Here is an 18,577-nt window from a genome sequence, read left to right as displayed (position 1 = left end):
AACATCACAGATGGCCTTCTGACACCTACAACTTCATGTCTCACCACTACAACTGCAGCTACAACACTTGCCATTACAACAACACAAGTGACAACTCCAGTCCCAACTACAGCAGTTACAACACCTGTCATTACAACAAGAGTAACAACTCCAGTCCCAACTACAACAGTTACAACACCTGTCATTACAACAGAAGTAACAACTCCAGCCCCAATTACAACTACAACAACAGCTACAACACCTGTAATTACAACAGAAGTGACAACTCCAGTCCCGACAACAACAGCTACAACACCTGTAATTACAACAGAAGTAACAACTCCAGTCCCAACAACAACAGCTACAACACCTGTCATTACAACGTTAACAAGAGTAACAACTCCAGTCCCAACTACAACAGTTACAACACCTGTCATTACAACAGAAGTAACAACTCCAGCCCCAATTACAACAACTACAACATCTGTAATTACAACAGAAGTAACAACTACAGTTCCAACTACAACAGCTACAACACCTGTAATTACAACAGAAGTGACAACTCCAGTCCCAACAACAGCTACAACACCTGTAATTACAACAGAAGTGACAACTCCAGTCCCAACTACAACAGCTACAACACCTGTAATTACAACAGATGTAACAACTCCAGTCCCAACAACAACAACAGCTACAACACCTGTCATTACAACAGAAGTAACAACTACAGTCTCAGCTAGATGCAAAAATCCAGGTAGGTGTTAACTGTATCTATCTTCATCTGTTGATAATAGTTTGTATATAATTTTTTACTGAATACCATGAAACAAGTCTATGACGTAATTTTAATTAACTATCTGTATACTGAATAGTTGTAAACATGCCATAGCTGGAAATTGTCACATAAATGTGTCATTTATGATTATACTGTCAAATGATCATTCATTCATTCATTCCATTCATTTATTCATTCATTCATTCACGATTATATATGACATTATTACGTACAAGCACCCTATTATCATCATTAAGCAATCAAATGGGGTGGTGGTGGCTAAATTTGAACATTCCTGATTGAGAGCAGATTTTTATACTCGTCTCATCATTCATATGTATATTGTGTTTGTTACCATAGAGTCCATTCACACAGCTTTTATTTGCATTCAAAATATATTTATCTAACATAATAGTAAATTATGCTGTTAACAATGTGGTATTTTGCTTTTCAGGGGAGGAATATCCTTGTTTTACAGTCTGCAAGAGTGAGACAAGCATCAAGAAAACACTTCCCAGTGACAGCTCATCCATTGTAGTTGATTTCAGTCAACATGTCACGGCTGTCAATGAAAATGGACTCCAAACTGTTCCAATTAGTGATGATTATGAGTTTCCAGAGAGCAGTTTGGATGCTTTGGATGGTGATTTCTTGAGCAAAACCTACACATTTAATGCAATATTCACAATAGACGGATTGCCGGACAGATTCTGTTCAATCTCCATTCATCTAACAGGTTTGAAACAGATTTCAATTCTTTCTGTTATTTGTGGCACTGTGAAATTATGATTCCAAGATTATATTTAACATTATAATTATACATGTATATTAATATTATATATAGTATTTCCAAAGCATGATGGTATGATAAGTGGCTATCATTGGTGGCCTGATTTAAAAACTCCAAATTGGCTTCATGGATGAGGTTAAGTAACCTATAGTTAATGATACATGAGTATTGTATGTATATTGGAAGTCAATTCCAATTGGTTATCAGTGTTGCCAATTCCTTATGAAACTGGTAAATACCGGTTATTATAATAATTTATTGGTAATTGTCACAAGCATGTAGAAGTTGATATATCTGCTTCCTTGTATTCTGAATCAAGGAAGCAGAAATATTTCAGCTGCATCTGAAGTGCTATTTTGTGATCAGATATTGCTATTTTTAATACATTTCATTTTTATTTTGCAGACAACACCCCACCAACAGCCTCTTGTCCAGAGGTACCAGTGATCCTTGAAGGAGACGAATGCTCTGAAGTTGATGTTTCAGAACATTGCAACAGAGATTGGTTCACTGACAATGTGGGGATTCCTGAAAACATCTGTGATGCTGATAAGGCATCTTCCACCGGTTTTGACGTGCTTCCAGGTATACCTACAACTGTGGAGTGGCAAATAAGGGACATCAGTGGTGTCAGTTCAGAAGATGAATGCACCATTGAATTTGTCTGCCAAGGTAAAATAGTTTGGTCTGGAGACCATAATATTTTCCTTTAACTTCTGAGTTTCTCATCGCATTAACTGTGTACATGTATACAGTAATTGTAGCAGTAACATCAAATTTTATGCATTGACATGTTATTTTCTAGGAATTTCAGTTCATACCCAAAGCCATGTGGTAGGGCAGTGATGATGAAAGCTCCTTTAACTTTCTGTTGGCTACTGTTGTACAAAAATATTTGTAGATTTTAGAAAGCTACCAAATTTTGGTAATTGAAAAAAGATTATGCAAAATTTGCTCTCAATTTACTAAGTATGAACATTTCAAGCAAGGATTCATGCACAACATGTGCATAATGTTATCAGAATCATATCATGCATGCATTACAATTGACTCTATATTTACTATCATAGTAACACTGTATTGTTAATTGATATGTGATGTAATGTCATACCTGGAGCAACATTTGTTAGGAGATAGTCTAGCATTTGACCAGAGTTTGAGTCCTTTAAATATTGTTTTCCACATTTTGGGCTTTATTTTCAGCTCTAGCTCCAGAGTGTGAGAACCTACCGACAATACCCAAATTTGGTGCTCTGGCCTGTGGGAAGAAAAAGCAAGGAGGCCAGCAGTGTGTCCTTTTCTGCCATAAGACAAAATTAATGATTTTGTCAGATACACTGTCGACCAACTTGATCAACTGCAACGGTGAGGAATGGGACCAAACATTGGGCGGCAGGAGCTGTGATAGAGGTAAGGGACAGCCAGTTATAGATACACGTACTTCAATAAGTGCATTTGGATCATTTGATCAGTCAATCAGTTTATCAATTGAAGCAATACAATTTACATTGTGACCTTTATGTTAATTAGCTATTTGCATGTAAGCTGTTATTAATGTGCATTTCCTTTGAATTTGTGTTTGACATCATGTTTGACATGTTATTGCCATGTTTGTAAGCCCACATTTCTTAGTTATTCATCAGAAAGACAGCCCAACTCCTACCCCAGATTTGAAGTGAATATTATTAGAAATGAAGCTCAATGTAGGTGCTGTCTTATAAAAAAGGAGCTGACAATGAAACATATTACCCTTCCCCATGACAGTTGGAAATGGTTTACAATGTATTTGATGCAGAGGACTGGAAAAAACACTTTTTTATTGCAATGTGATAGAAGCCTTGACAATGTAACTATGACATAGTTGTATCTGGTTGATATTTTGATTCTTGATTTCTTGTTAACGTTTTGAGGAACTTAAATTCCTTGCATTGTATGTTAGAATCATTTCAGTTTACCCATTCGTAACTTATTTCTACAGTAACTAAACCTGGAGCCACAGAGAAATATGTCAACTTCTCATTTTCAAGCAAGAAATGTGAAACTAATCCAGAAGAGTTTGAGGAACATATCCTTGAAGTACTCTACAACTACCAAGAAGATCATGATCTTGCATGCAAAACAAGTGAAAATGACATTAACAAAATCTGTGATGCCAAGATTAAATTCCACTGTGGCAGCAAAGTAAATAATCGACGCAGACGACAGCTGGCAACATTTATCACAAATGTAACCATCCACTTTGGAGTATCAGAGTCATTCTCATACACTGGTGATGAGACTGTTGTCGAGGCTCAACTACTGGCACTTAATACTTGGGTCCAAAAGACAGTTGACATACTGCAAGCACTGGTCACATCAGGAAACTTCACCATCATCATGAATGGAACAGTCTTCACTGCTGACCCCCAGTCTTTCAGCTCATCCCCACTGCAAACCGTGTGCAGAAGTGGACAAGTAATCGTCGGCAGTAGATGTTGTAAGTACGGCAGGAAAGAATGGGTGGTATGGAACGAGAATATTGTACTGGGGAAAAGTGCAGAGACGTTTTTCTTCAGTGGAAATGAAAAAAAAATTAGAAAGTGAAATATATGCAGATTCCATGATTATATCATGAAATTCAGCAGCAGAGTTAGTCATTGTTTCTGCTTTTCTCAATTCTGTGTCATAATCACTTCAGTCTAACCTAAACCTGGTAAATGTCAAATTGTAAAGCAACAGCCAAATATCTGAGACTTTATCTGAGTTTTAATTCACGTTTTACTGTGATCGAGTGATTCTTTCACTGTATATTCAAGTGATTTGGGGGACAGAAAGGAATCAGTACAACCTATTTTTGATTGTAGCAGCCACTGATTGCCTTCATAATCCATTCTTACTTTACAGATCCCTGCCCAGCTGGTTACCACCATGACAGTTTGAACAACACCTGCCTGTCCTGTCCCTATCACACCTACCAGGAACAGGAGCAACAAGTCACCTGTCTTCCCTGTCCAAATGGCACCATCACAATCAGAGATGGTGCTGTTGGCTTAGAGGAATGTAAGTAGTTCTCAATTTTTGTGTGCACCTGTTGCATGGCTTCTGCTGTGGAGTGTATTTAACATGCATGTATGGTGCAGCTTTAATGGTGAAATTACCTTGTTTACAACATCTGCTACAAGACTCTGTAAGTAATGTGCTAATAATTGGTCTCTGCAGTTTTTATTTTAATTTTAAATGGATGTAAATACTGTAGTACAGTACATACATTAAGGAGTTTACCTCCTCAAGAAGATCACGATCTAAATTGTGTGTTCCTACATTTGTCAATACATGTGAAAGCTAACTTCAATTGTGGTGCAAAGCCTGCATGATTGCTTGCAAAATCATACTATACTTAGAGTAATATTTCATTTTCATTACTTCTAGAAGATAAACAGTTCGTGGTAAATTCCCAGTAACAAATTCAGGTTTTCATGTTTTAAAATTTTTAAAGCCATTCCAAGATAAGACAAATTGTTTACACATTTGAAGAACACTAAAGTCTTGTTTTTTACATCCTGTGCAGGTATCCCAGGACTAGTGGATAGCACATCTCATCTTTCCCCTAAAGTGTTCCTTGCACTGGGGTTCATCTTTGGCTTTGCTATAGGTGTATTAGCCCTGGCACGCTACTGCAAAAAGCAAAAGTCTAATAAGGTAACCACGGTGAAGCCATTTGTACCCAAGAATGACCTGCAACAGGTTATTGGAAATGATGGGCACGCGCACGGTTATCCTTTGAAAACTAAAGACAAGGCAACATCAGACTGGGTAATTATCCCAAAAACTTTGCCAAAAGGTAACAAAATCACACCGGGTCCCATGCATCTGTCAGCATGGGACACTTGTTGCACGGACCCGAAAGCTTCAATGGATCCTGGTCGTGTGTTGTTGCCGAGAACACCTATCCCACCTAATAAGATAGTAGTACGTGACAAAGGCACACCTCCCCCACAGGTGCCCAACATTGTAGAGTCAGACTGCTGAGGGAGCAACTAACAACTGAACTGAATGCTGTTTTATTCTGTACATATAAATGTATCTATTGTTTATATTTGTTGACATGCATGCTCAATGGATTCTTGAGCTGCAGGACTACATTGTAAGTGTTGCAGTTTGAATGTTGGTACAGTGTGTGAGAGTGTTGACAATTGAGACATTGATACTCATACATTATTCAGAAATAGTCCAGCAGATATAATGTTACCTTAAGTTTATACTACTACACAGGAGTTGTCGTGATTGAAATAAAGTAAATGTGTATGGATTAAAGCCATATATGCCATACGTCAATTCCTGCTAAAACATGTTCAATAGCAGGTGTTAGTATACAAGAAAGTGTCATAAAAATAATATCAAAGCACATATCTCTCTTTGCCATGGATTTATCTATAGTCTAAAAAGTTGCTGTGTTTAATGAAGTGGTACAAACCTTGTAACTTTAAACATGTTGTATTGGTGTTGCTGCTGTTGTGGGAATACGTTCAATAAACGAGACTCACTCTGATGATAAGTGCTTGTTGTCTGTGTCTGTTGCAACAAGTGTTCTGGGATATTTCATGAAAACTGGTCACTCGAGAAAAAGAATGTTGAGGAAGATTCTGCCCCACCAAGATATGCTATAGTCTGTAGAAAAAGAAATTGTAGATTTCAGACTTCCTTGATGCGGGACCAGGGCCTGAGGGAAATAGAGAATGAATTTGTCAGTTTCATTTTCTTTACAAAAGCCCCAAATGCATCATTTGGAGAATTATTGTGAACATGTTATGATTTGTTGTGATCAACAGTCCAAGATCGAGAATTGAAAGGGGGCTTGTGGTGGTAGGACTTGAGGTCTGGATCAGAATGTTCCTTTCCTTCTCTTCCCTCCCCTCCATCTATATGAATACTTGTAACTTCATCTTTACACACCTTTACCGGAGACTATGAAGGTTCACTCAGCATTAGCATGTCCGTATCCCAGATGTACGATCATGACCTGGGCCTCAGCCGTGGGTTTTTCATGTAGGCCACACCATGTAACACTTGTCTACTGGTTTATGTATTTTTGTATGTGTAAGTAGAGTGCCTAGCTATTAATCCTCAGAAAATATGTGAATAAAAAGTGATAAATAAAGATCTTGTTGATACACAGGCTTCTATGTATTATATACTGTTATATATGTACTAAAACTCACTTTCCATGGGTGTTGCGCCAAACAAAACGTCTAGTGTTGTGGCCAGAACTGCAATACATGGAACTGATGGTGAGTTCAGCACCAAGGAGAGGTCCACACTTATGATTAACAAATGGGGGGGGGGGGAGGGGCATCCACAAGTTTGCTGTGGCAGAAGGTATCCTGATCGTTGGGTTTGGCACAGAAAGAAAGTCCAGAATTATGTGGCTAGAATAATTACTCTTGATTGGTGGTGGAATGGTGATGGTTAATTAGAGCAATGTAATCGTACGCACCCCTATCTAATTATCACATATGGTACGGTCCGTTCGACCAGCTGTGCAGCACAGCTGTGTGGAGCACGCTGTCGTCTGGCGTGTCGTGCGTGAATTCTCTCCAACTTTTGGGGTAAATTTTCGGCTTTTTGTCCACAAATTATCGGTCTAAAGTGTATAGTATATCATCTGAACGTTTCCATGTCGGATTTATGCCGTTCTTTGGATGTTTGGGGGCGGAATGACGGAGGAAATGCGTTTTTCCTGGCAGGGCGAAGTTTGGACAAGAAACGATGGCGACTGCCATGGCGGGAAGGACGGCGTGGTCTTGAAGTAGATTTGCTCTTGCGAGGTAAGACAACAAACTATCTCCTTGAATGTGCATGTTTATACTTCCAACCAACGTTATAATTATATTCGCTATGTTAACCGTTAAATTCCGTAGAAATTCTGTTGTTTTTGGCCATAATTTTTGCACTTGAGTTTTTGATAGGGAGGTTGTTTTCTTGACTATCATGGTCTTGGGAACACTGAATATATCTCTTCCGTGTTGAGTGGCATTTAAAAACGGGCATTGAAAAGGCTAGGAGAAAAAAATTTTCGCTGCTAAAAACGGTTACAAACACGTTTTGGTTTGTTGGAAATTTCCGTAGTACTTTTGGCCCAGTGAACACCTTTTGGAACGTAACGTTACCGCACGTGTGCATAATTAAACCCACTCAACGCTCCCGCCAAAAAGGCCGCGTAAACAAGACTTCCCAGCAAGGATAAAATAACTGGTAGCATGTATTATCCACTTCTGAGCACCCAAAATTAAACCTGTGCACAAGTGAAAATAGTTATTTTTTTCAGGTGTATCTTTGCTTTTGAATCAGAGGTTGTCACATAATTTTGTCATATTACTGGATTTTATACTTAATTACCAAATTGTACATGTATCTGGTATTGTAAAATAAGTTATAGTGTCAAGCAGTCACTTTGGTTGCACTGATTTGATTTTGAGGATGAACAATGCAGTCTTGGTCCTTCTTGTATAATTTATAGATATTAGTATGTATATCTCGTTTTAGGACATTGTCTGAATTATATACATGGCCGCGCTGACACGCCAAAAACAATACCTCCAGTTTTCATGGAGGTAATCAAGGATAGCCAATTGTCAATCGGTTTACCTTTGTTATACCATGATGTTATTGTATATCATGCATTGTGCATATGATTTGGGATTCACATAAATGTTTAGTACGGAAACCGTGTTGAGTAAAATTGGAGAAGGTTCTGGTGTTTGCCTATAGTAAATGTTTCATAGTCGCTGTACTGAATAAATGATGTGTTACAGTAATTTGTTACAGACACTAGTGAGTGAAACAGGCCGATAGTTGGATGTGTCACTCCAGTCACCTTTCTTAAATATTGGGTGTATAGCGATTGATTAAATATGCAATGTAGGATGGGACTGATCTCAATGGCATCGTACAGGGGATTTGATCAGGTCCACAGGCTTTGCAGGGGTTGATACCTAGCAGTAACTTTTTACTCCTTCAAAGGTGACATTTATTAGGGGCATATCTTCATAGGGACTGCTACCTAGGTCTAGGTTAGTTAATATGTTTTCTTCTGTAAATATTGAGTCATACTGTTGGTTAGTATTTCCACTTTCTGTCGGTTATCTCAAATGAGGTCATTCTGATGTTTTAATGGGGCAATCCCTCTAGCTGTCTGCTTTCTCCCTTTGATGTAGTTCCAGAATTTTTTAGGATTTTCCAAGGATTCACTCATAATGTGGTTGAGATATTTATTGTGGGCCTTCCTAATCTTCTGTTTTGCTTTTTCTACGGTGCTTGTTGAAACTATCCCAGTCTAGTTCGCTCATCAATTCTTTTGCTCTTTTATACAGCTTCTTTTTCTTCTTGATTGCTCTTTTTAGTGCCGCAGTCAACCAAGGACAGTGGTATTTATCTGAAAGGCGTTTTTTTTTGTGGGAATGCTTTGCCATTGTTTTTTTTAGTCCTTTAGTGAAATATGTCCAGTTATCCTTAACACTGAATTTGGAAGGTGTTCTTTCCTGGAAATGTTTTGCTAAATTCTCCAGATCTTTTGAAAGCACTGTTTTATTGACTTTCTTGTTGAGGTACACTACACGAGGTTTCTTTCTAGTAGCTAATGTATTTGTTATGTGCAGTTTTTAATACAAGTACCCAATTAGATAAATAAATCAATGTATAAACTGTTTTCCTTGACAGAGAAACAAAATTCTGTGTCATATGAAATTGAAAGGAAGAATAGGGCGTATTCACGTGACGTCATCACCCTTGCCCCCCGCGTGGCGCCATGTTGAGGTACATCCCCCACTCGGCAATATTTTTCCTGAATTTACCTGAACTGCAGAGATGTTCCCGTATATCTCTGCAGTCAGAAGCTTGATGGCGGGTAACCTCTAGTAGCTCCTTCGTGGAACACAGTCTTGATGTAGCTGTCAATATGATACTACTCTTGAAGCTATTGACACTGCTCTGATGAACTACTAGTACTTTGTCTGGTAGCTGATTCTATGCTGGAACTGTTCTTACTGCAAACAATCTTTTTATGATTTCCAGTTTCGCTGGGGGGGGATTTTTAGTCTTAGGCTGTGTCCTTTCGTGTTGTGTGGGGTGATCAAGGGGTGGAAAAGTCTTTTTTTCAATACCTTCATATCCTTTAAGGATAACCTTTAAGGATTTTAAATACTTCCTGCATATCCCCTCTGAACCTTCTGGCTGCTAGGCTTGTCAGTCCCATCCTTTTTAGTCTTTCTGTGTAGGATAAGTCTTGTAGCTCAGAGATCATTTTACTGGCGCTACTTTGGACTGCCTCAATGAGGTCTATGTCCTTCTGTAACCATTGTGACCAAACTTGAATACAGTACTCAAAATGTAGTCTAAGTTTTTTGTATAGTCGAGTTATAATGTTCACTATGCTCCTACGGCACATGTTTTTGATAATGCCCAGAATTCGGTTGGCTTCCTAACTACCTTCGTCACCTGCTGGGCTGGTTTCAAGGATTGATCAATGTAGGCACCGAGATCTTTCTCTAGGTTAGTTTTACTAATGGGAACTCCATGCACGTAGTATGTATGTTGGGAATTGTTATGACCAAGGTGGAGAATTCCACATTTGACCCCATTGAATTTCATTTGCCAGTCTTTCTCCCATTTGAACCGTGTCTATATCGTGTTGTAAAGCATTTCAGTGTTAATTTCTTGCTATAGTTTGGTATCATCTGCGAAGTTGAGACTCTGAGAGTTTATAGCTGTATCCAGGTCGTTTATGTACATTAAAAACGTAACAGGCCCAGGATCCTTGAGGGACGCCGCTGGTAACTTTTCTTTAACTTGAGCACACTCCGTTTATTACCATTTTCTGTGATCTCCCTTCCAACCATGCATCCATCCATCCAGCCACTTTGCCTTCTATCCATTGGCTCTGATTTTTAGCGACAGTCTCCAGGGTTCTAGCTAGGATTTTATTTTAGCGTAGTGGGGGTGAGCGACCGAAGGCAAGGGAGTGCATGGTGCGGAGCTTTTTTAAAATCTGAGCAAAAAATTGGCCATTTTAAAGGTACCAGAAGGGGAACTGTAACAAATTTGTATGTTGTGTGACATAATTTCTTGCAAGGCTGATTGCTGTTTTCTATACATTGACTAAATTTTGTTTCTCCCGTCTTCAAGATGTGGACCCGAAGCCTGGTCTGAGCGGAAGGAAGAACCAAACTTTTATCAGCAGAGCTGTGTGAAAGAAGATGGGGAGGAGTGAGTATGGTTTCTTTATTAACACGAGACAACACTCCACATTCCTTGAGGTGCACACATGTACACTCACGTTTCTCTTTTGCCCAATTGACACTTTACCCTGAGGGTCTGCATGCCTTTTTTCCGTGAGGAGCCCTTTTAACTGTGTAATCAGTTGGAAACGTAATTCTTCGTTAAGCTTCACTGAAAATTTGATATCATGTAGTTGAGCATGCCTAATCACCCAAAAATTGTCAACCTTTTTTACACTTAAAATTCTGTAGACATGAAATTGATTGAAAGCCCCCAAAACCTGTTGGTCAATTTTCCCGCCAAAAAAAACTTAATTGGCACCCTCACCTGGTTAATTAATTGGATTAAAGTTTTCCCGCCAAAAAACTTAGTATATGGAGCACTCTAACCTTGAACTTGTGCCCCCCTCCCCACACTTCTTCCACAACTCACACAGTATGTATACTGTTCCAACACTTCAGACATGTAACTTCTCCAAACACAGTCACCACACTCTGCTACCCAAACACTTCGTTGATCGAGTGGAGTTTTTCTGCCACAATAACTTTAAAATCTCTCGCTCTCCTGGTCAGTCAATTGCACTGGTATACTGATGTTTCGAAGCATCAATGTCTCCGGAAAGACATCCCACGGGGAGTACACTTGGTGCATTGACTGACCGTGAGAGTGAGAGATTCTAAAGTTATTGTGGCAGAAAAACTCCACTCGATCAATGAAGTGTTTGGGTAGCAGAGTGTGGTGACTGTGTTTGGAGAAGTTACATGTCCGAAGAAGTCTGAAGTGTTGGAACAGTATACATACTGTGTGAGTTGTGGAAGAAGTGTGGGGAGGGGGGCACAAGTTCAAGGTTAGAGTGCTCCATATACTAAGTTTTTTGGCGGGAAAACTTTAATCCAATTAATTAACCAGGTGAGGGTGCCAATTAGGTATTTTTGGCGGGAAAATTGACTTAAAAAGAAATCAGCAAAACAAAAAACTACCCCCATTATTTCGCTCTATCTACATTCTGTTATGGGCAGGATCACGATGGCTTTGCAGCAGCAGCAGGGCTAAAGAAAAAAGCCAAGAAGTGTAAATTCAAAGACGCCGCTGAGACAGTATACCAACTGATTTGGGGTTGTGCTCACAAAGAAGTACAGAAGAGTCCCATGGGAAAAGCCAAGCTGATGCTCAGAGAAGCTACAGACACAGCTAGAGCCTTTGATCATGAAGTGTCTCTATCCCTACAGACAGGCAGGTCTACTAACAGGGTAGATGCTGGCTAAACAGAAAATGCCTTACAAGACCACGTAAAAACAAATTAGCAAGAATCTGCCGGTACTGTGGCACTGAGCACGTGCACGAATTCAGCGACAGGAAATGCCCAGCATATGGTAACAAATTGTAATTCATGCGGCAAGCCTAACCACTGGGGAAAAATGTGAAAAACAAAAGGCAGACCAAGTAAATTATAAGCCTACTCAAACTAAGCCACAACAGCCCAGAAGATATGGCAAACCCAAACCAAGGCAAGTACACCTTCAGAGGGAGGAACAGCTTAGCTCAGAGGAAGAATCCCTGGCAATTGGCACTGTAATTATACATTTGAATTATACATTTGTACATCCATGGAATGGATAACAGGAAACAAGCAAATGAAGATGAAGCATACAAGCTTCCAGATAAGCAAGAAGTCAGGCAGAAAGAGAATGAACATTAACCTAAGGCTAAAAATAGACACTGGAGCATAGAGCAATGTGATGCCTCTTCAGCACTATGCCAAAATGTTCCTAGAGCATGATAAGAAGAATGGCAGAGTCAAGGAAGGAATCCTGACACCCAGCGACACAATATTAACAGCTTATGGAGGTGCCAGAATCCCGCATCTGGGAAAAGCATTTATCCAAGGAAAGCTCAAAGGATTTATATATGATAAGAGATGTTACATGTTCTTTCTACATGAAGTCAGAGGGACCTGTCATCCTTGGCCTGAAAGCTTGTCAGCAGCTGAACATCATCACAATCAAGTCCATGAGGTGAAGGCAGAGTCACAGGATTGACAAAAACATGCCACTGAAAGACAGACCTCCAATTAACAGCGAGAAAGAGCTGATGGAAATGTATCCTGAATGTTTCGATGACAACGTTGGTTGTTTCAAGGAAGTATACCATATGACCATTGACCCCAATGAGAAGCCGGTAGTACACCCACCAACTTGAAGGTGAGTACCACTTGAGCTCAGAGACAGACTAAAGGCACAACTAGAAGAGATGGTGGAAGAAGGGATCATATGCGAAGTAACGCAGCCCACAGATTGGGTCAACTCCATTGTCGTCAAGGAAAAGCCCAACGACAAGTTGAGGATATGCCTTGATCCAAAAGATCTGAACAATGCCTTGAAGCGGGACTACCCACTACCCGACACCAACATTAGAAGAGATCACACCACACCTATCAGGGGCAAAGGTATTCAGCAAACTGGATGCTAGTAAATGGATACTGGAACGTCAAGATCGACGAAAAATCATCCCTGCCGACAACATTCAATATGCCGTTTGGCTGGTTGAAGCCATCAACAAGATGAAAGAGCCTAAAGATGCAAAGGAACTGAGAAGTTTCCTAGGCCTGATCCAGAACATGACTGCATTCATCGCAAACCTCGCAGACCACACAGCAAACATGCGAGAATTGCTCAAGGAAGACACTGAATACAAGTGGAGCGAGTCACATTTGAAAGACTTCAATCAACAGAGTCAAAAGCCTGATAACTAAGGAGACAACACTGCAGTACTAGACAGGAGCAAGCCCGTGACACTCTAAGTAGATGCTTCTATGAAGGGAGTGGGAGCAGTTAACTCATTCAAAATGACAAACCAATCGCATTTGCCTCAAAAGCACAAACGCCAGCAGAAACGAGGCATGCGAACATTGAACGAGAACTGTTAGCTGTTGTCTATGGTTGCGACAAATTCCATACATATCTGTATATGGTAGCTCAGCTTTGAAATCAAGTCAGATCATCAACCATTTGAACAGATTGACAAGAAAAACTTGACCAAAGCTCCAGCCAGGTTGAGGCTGTTACTCGGGTTTCTCTTTTTAGCGAACGCCCACGAAAGCCCACCAATTGTCGCACGAATCTTAAAATTTTTGGTGTGGTCATGTCCAGAGTGTGCTCGCGGGTGTCCATGCCAAGTTTGAAGCGAATCCATCGAGCCGAACTTAAATAAATCGAAATTTACTGTTTTTTTTCTCTTCTTGGCGAACGCCCACTTTACTTCCGGGTTCGCTGCGAACGCCCACTACTCTTGGCAAAATTTCGGCCCTCGCACAACGCCGGCAAAATCCACCACCACAAATATGTTCCTATATGCCTCCCCCTGCATTTCTGACAAGTTTCCGTGCTTTACGAGCTTTTAAAGTACCCATTTTTTGACAAAATATGCGCTGCGACGAGCTCGCCGCCTCCGCGTATACGTTCCACCTGGTCACGTGACTTGCGGGCGGGGACTGTTTGCTAATTTCATGATCAGCGGGAGGGAGGCATTTCTTTGCATAATTTTTGCAATTGTGCAACACTATGTCTGTGATATCGCAGCTTATTTATAATAATAACCGTGGTGAAAATTATGCAGGAAAGGAAATCATTTATGTTTGATGTTACAAAGACGACATTCTGCCCTTTTTGTGCGGTAGATTGCGTTTTTCTGCAACCCTTCCTCCCTCCCGCTGATCATGAAATTAGCGAACAGTCCCCGCCCGCAAGTCACGTGACCAGGTGGAACGTATACGCGGAGGCGGCGAGCTCGTCGCAGCGCATATTTTGTCAAAAAATGGGTACTTTAAAAGCTCGTAAAGCACGTAAACTTGTCAGAAAATGCAGGGGGACTCCCGCATATAGGAACATATTTGTGGTGGTGGATTTTGCCGGCGTTGCGCGAGGGCCGAAATTTTGCCAAGAGTAGTGGGCGTTCGCAGCGAACCCAGAAGTAAAGTGGGCGTTCGCCAAGAAGAGAAAAAAAAACAGTAAATTTCTATTTATTTAAGTTCGGCTCGATGGATTCGCTTCAAACTTGGCATGGACACCCGCGAGCACACTCTGGACATGACCACACCAAAAATTTTAAGATTCCTGCGACAATTGGTGGGCTTTCGTGGGCGTTCGCTAAAAAGAGAATGCGCTGTTACTCAGACTGCAACGACTACACAATCAAGTACAAGCCACTGCCAGGCAAAGATATGCTGTTGGCTGACGCACTTTCCAGACTATCACCTCATGACGAGAAGGAGATGGAAGATATGAAGGTACAAATCCATCATATTGTGAGCATGACAACTACAAAGCTGGAAAAATCAGACAAGAAAACAAGTAAAGATGAAGAGCTACAACTGCTCGTTGAAGCAGTGTCACGAGGGTGGCCACAGAAGAGGAACGAACGAGATACCGCACAAAATACAAGGATACTGGACCATCCGTGATGATATCTCGGTTGAAGAATTGTACTGCTTGATCCATGAGACCAGAGATCCTCCAAAAGATCCATGAAGGTCACCTGGGGATGGAAAAGTCCATGCTACATGCTAAAACAGCTGCCGTGTATTGGGTTGGTCTGTATAAGGAGATCGAAAGGATGACACAGTCATGCCGAACATGCCAGAAGTATCAAAACTCAACAAAAAAAGAAATGACTCCAACTACAACACCCAGCCTGACCTTGGAAGAAACTGGGAGCAGACCTATTCCACCTCAAACAAAAGTGGTTCCTGTTAGAGGTAGACTATCATTCAAAATTCCAAATCATCAACAACTTCAAGAACTTAAAAGCTTCCACAGTAACACAAGCTTTCAAAGGAATCTTCACTGAGCATTAGGAATTCCTGACGAAGTAGTCTGTGTTAATGGATCACAATTCACCTTAGAGGAGTTCAACTTTACCAACCCGAAGAGTATGGATTCAAGGAGCCTGATTCAAGATAACCACATCATCTCCATACTATCCCGAAGGGCATGGATTCATGGGACATTAGTGCAGACAGTGAAGAAAACCCTCACCAAGTGCCTAGGAACAGGAGATCCAAACCTTGCACTCCTAACACTCCGCACAACTCAACTGAGAGCAGACATGAAATCACCAGCAGAGCTGTTGAACGGGAGAAAATACAAGACATTAACCAGAAGTTAACCCTCATGCAGACCAAGAAGAAGTGATGGCCAAGCTGACAGCCACACAAGTCAAAAGCAAGAAGCAGTATGACCGACAAGCACAACGTCTAACAGACCTGAACAGGGGACAAACTGTTCATGTGCAAGATATCCCATAAAGAAGATAATGGACACCAGGTCAGATAATCGAGGGAGCTGACACGCCAAAGTCCTACGTCGTGGAAACAGAATCCAGCAAGCAAACGAGAAGGAACAGGATCCACATCCGTCTGACGCCGGAAATGTCCACAGCCACGACTCCAACAACAAAACAAACAACAACACCGCCGATAGCAGACAACAACTCAACTGCTAAACAACCAGAAACCATCATGACAACACCAGTACTTCGTCATCCACCACTACAACACTGAACACAACCAGATCAACACGAACCAGAAGCAACATACAACCACCTATCCGGTATCGCTGAAATGGACTGAACAAAGGACTGAGAATTGCTAGACAGTCAGGAATCATACCATTAGAAATTGGGCAGAATAATCCCAATTATCTGTTTGGTATACCACCTTCGCTCTGGTATTACCACTAGCTTTAAAAAGTATTTTATCTTACAAATGTACATGTAGGATGTAACAAGATAGAAAACTGTTGTTATATCAGCCATACTAATTATTGCTGAGACAATATACACTGTGCCTATACTAAATAAGAAACATATTCTTAAAGCTTAACCAAATTAGCGGCATGAAACACATATTTTCCTAACAAGAAAGTTAGAATTAGGAAGCAGAAGAAAAAGGAGCCGGACAAGAACTTTTGAACTCTGAACAATACACATACTATGAATTGAGTCTGGTAGTCTGGTCAATAGAATTATGTAAAATTTGAAAAGAGAGGTATGTTACACATCCAGATGTAGGTTCTCACCAGGCGAACTTGATAGACACCATAGGGGCCTTGCCCACGTACACCTACATTGATATTGCATCATGGGTCACAAGAAATCAACAGTAAAAGTAGAACAAAGAAATAAAGTTGAAGTTGGCTGTCATCCTCTTTGTCAATCGTGCTTCAATTGGAATCATAAAGTAAGCATCCGCACCCAAGAAGGCGTAACATCCTCGTATTGATATCTTTTGCAGAGACCATCGAGACCTTGAAAGAAATCCTGCCCCACTGTCAAGACCAATTACCTGCTGGACACTGGACTTTTATCAACCTCTAACTGATTGATTCATTTTTAATAGCTACCTACACTATCAGTGACTTGACTGCATTAAATTTAGTAGAAAGCAACTTTAGAGTAATAATTGTGATCCTTGAAAAATACCTCTAGACATTCTGTTTTGCTGATTTCTCCCTTTCAAAAATCACACACAGCTTACCTGCAGTACATTTCACTCTACAGAAAGAAAGCACAACATTGCCTTTTTCTATTTTCTGTAAAGAAATAGGACATATTCATAACTCATTATGTGACCATGAGTACTTTCCCAGAAATCCACTCTATCATTGTTTGAAAAGAAAAGTTTGTGAAATGCCTATAATGTGTTTTTGGATACATGTATTTTGTTGATATGAATAATCCTGGTTGTTATTTAATCTGTTACTTGACAATCAGAGACAAACGTATATAATTTTAGGTAGATCTAAGAGTATAGATTTGTGTGCTTTTCGTAAATTCATAATTGCAAGCATGCTGCAGTTGACAAATACAGCAAAGTACATAAAATCACACTTTTTTTGAAGTGGATGTTATGATTATTAAAAAAAATAAATTCTTTTTCCTTTGATTATGATCAACACAAAAATATCTTTTGCAATGTTTCACCTAATTTTCTAACCATGTTTGACCGTGTTGTAGTGCTTAAAATGAATTTTTTTCTTTTAAATTAATCATTGCTTCACCATGCATATTGTCATTTATTCACACAAAGGACAATTTCTTTTTTAGAAAGGAGGGAAAATCATAGTACAGTTTGGTCCTTGTTTTGAACATTTTATACTCTGGACTATCCTTGAAAGTAAAGTTTACATTTTGTATTGTCATATATTCCAAATCATAGTATTATTTTAAAAATTGTTTTGTATCACCATATGTAGATTTTCTTTTCTTCACATTTTCATTATTATGATAGAAATTATTTTTAAAAGGGTTAATGTGGATCATGATGTAGAGGATATCAGGGGAAAAAGTTTGATCACAAATGATGTTGAAAATACATCCCATTTCTATACAGAATGAAACAACAGGCAAGTGCTCTCCTGAATAGGAAAATGTACTGTGTTCTCCATCATATTCGGAATAAAAGATTAGTCACAACCTTAAGCTAAATATTAGTTAGGAATGTGAACTCTTTCAGAAATGACAACAAATGGCAGGGAGGGCCTAGCTGAGTTTCAACAATGGCGTTTAGAATAAAAATTTAAAGGATCCATCGCCAAGATGCCCTTCCCCAACATCTTTCATTGTCATTTTTAAGGGTCTGCATGGGAGGTCCCGATCGCGCTTTGTGTGCTAAATTCTGCGACCACGATTTACATTTGTTCAGTTTGTTTCACGTAAATTACATTTGATATTAAATCAGATTTGTTCGACCTCAAATTATGCAAAATCAAATGGCAAGATGCAGA

General features: G+C 39.9%; 2 protein-coding genes across 2 annotated transcripts in view; both read left to right on the top strand.

Moving 5' to 3' along the window:
• LOC109473357 (low-density lipoprotein receptor-related protein 4-like) overlaps positions 1-354 on the top strand; it is a gene marked incomplete at its 3' end in the record, with an annotated part of 12,721 nt that extends 12,367 nt beyond the window's left edge. Inside the window, exon 18 of the mRNA XM_019773222.1 lies at positions 45-354. Within this exon, the coding sequence (XP_019628781.1) occupies positions 45-354 (310 nt within the window). The remainder of the gene's footprint in view (positions 1-44) is intronic.
• Positions 355-1,327: 973 nt separating this feature from the next.
• LOC109473356 (sushi, von Willebrand factor type A, EGF and pentraxin domain-containing protein 1-like) lies at positions 1,328-6,458 on the top strand (the record flags this gene model as incomplete). The annotated part of the gene is made up of 6 exons (XM_019773220.1): positions 1,328-1,490; positions 1,950-2,216; positions 2,748-2,954; positions 3,523-4,020; positions 4,428-4,583; positions 5,092-6,458. Coding segments are annotated over 6 exons (1,752 nt in total), but the record flags the coding sequence as incomplete, so codon positions are not given.
• Between the last annotated feature and the right edge of the window lie 12,119 nt (positions 6,459-18,577).

Source organism: Branchiostoma belcheri, unplaced genomic scaffold (assembly GCF_001625305.1).
Source record: "Branchiostoma belcheri isolate BF01 breed outbred unplaced genomic scaffold, Haploidv18h27 scaffold3, whole genome shotgun sequence".
Lineage (NCBI taxonomy): Eukaryota > Metazoa > Chordata > Leptocardii > Amphioxiformes > Branchiostomatidae > Branchiostoma > Branchiostoma belcheri.
Note: the sequence above shows the minus strand (reverse complement) of the source record. Positions and strands in the feature narration are given on the sequence as shown.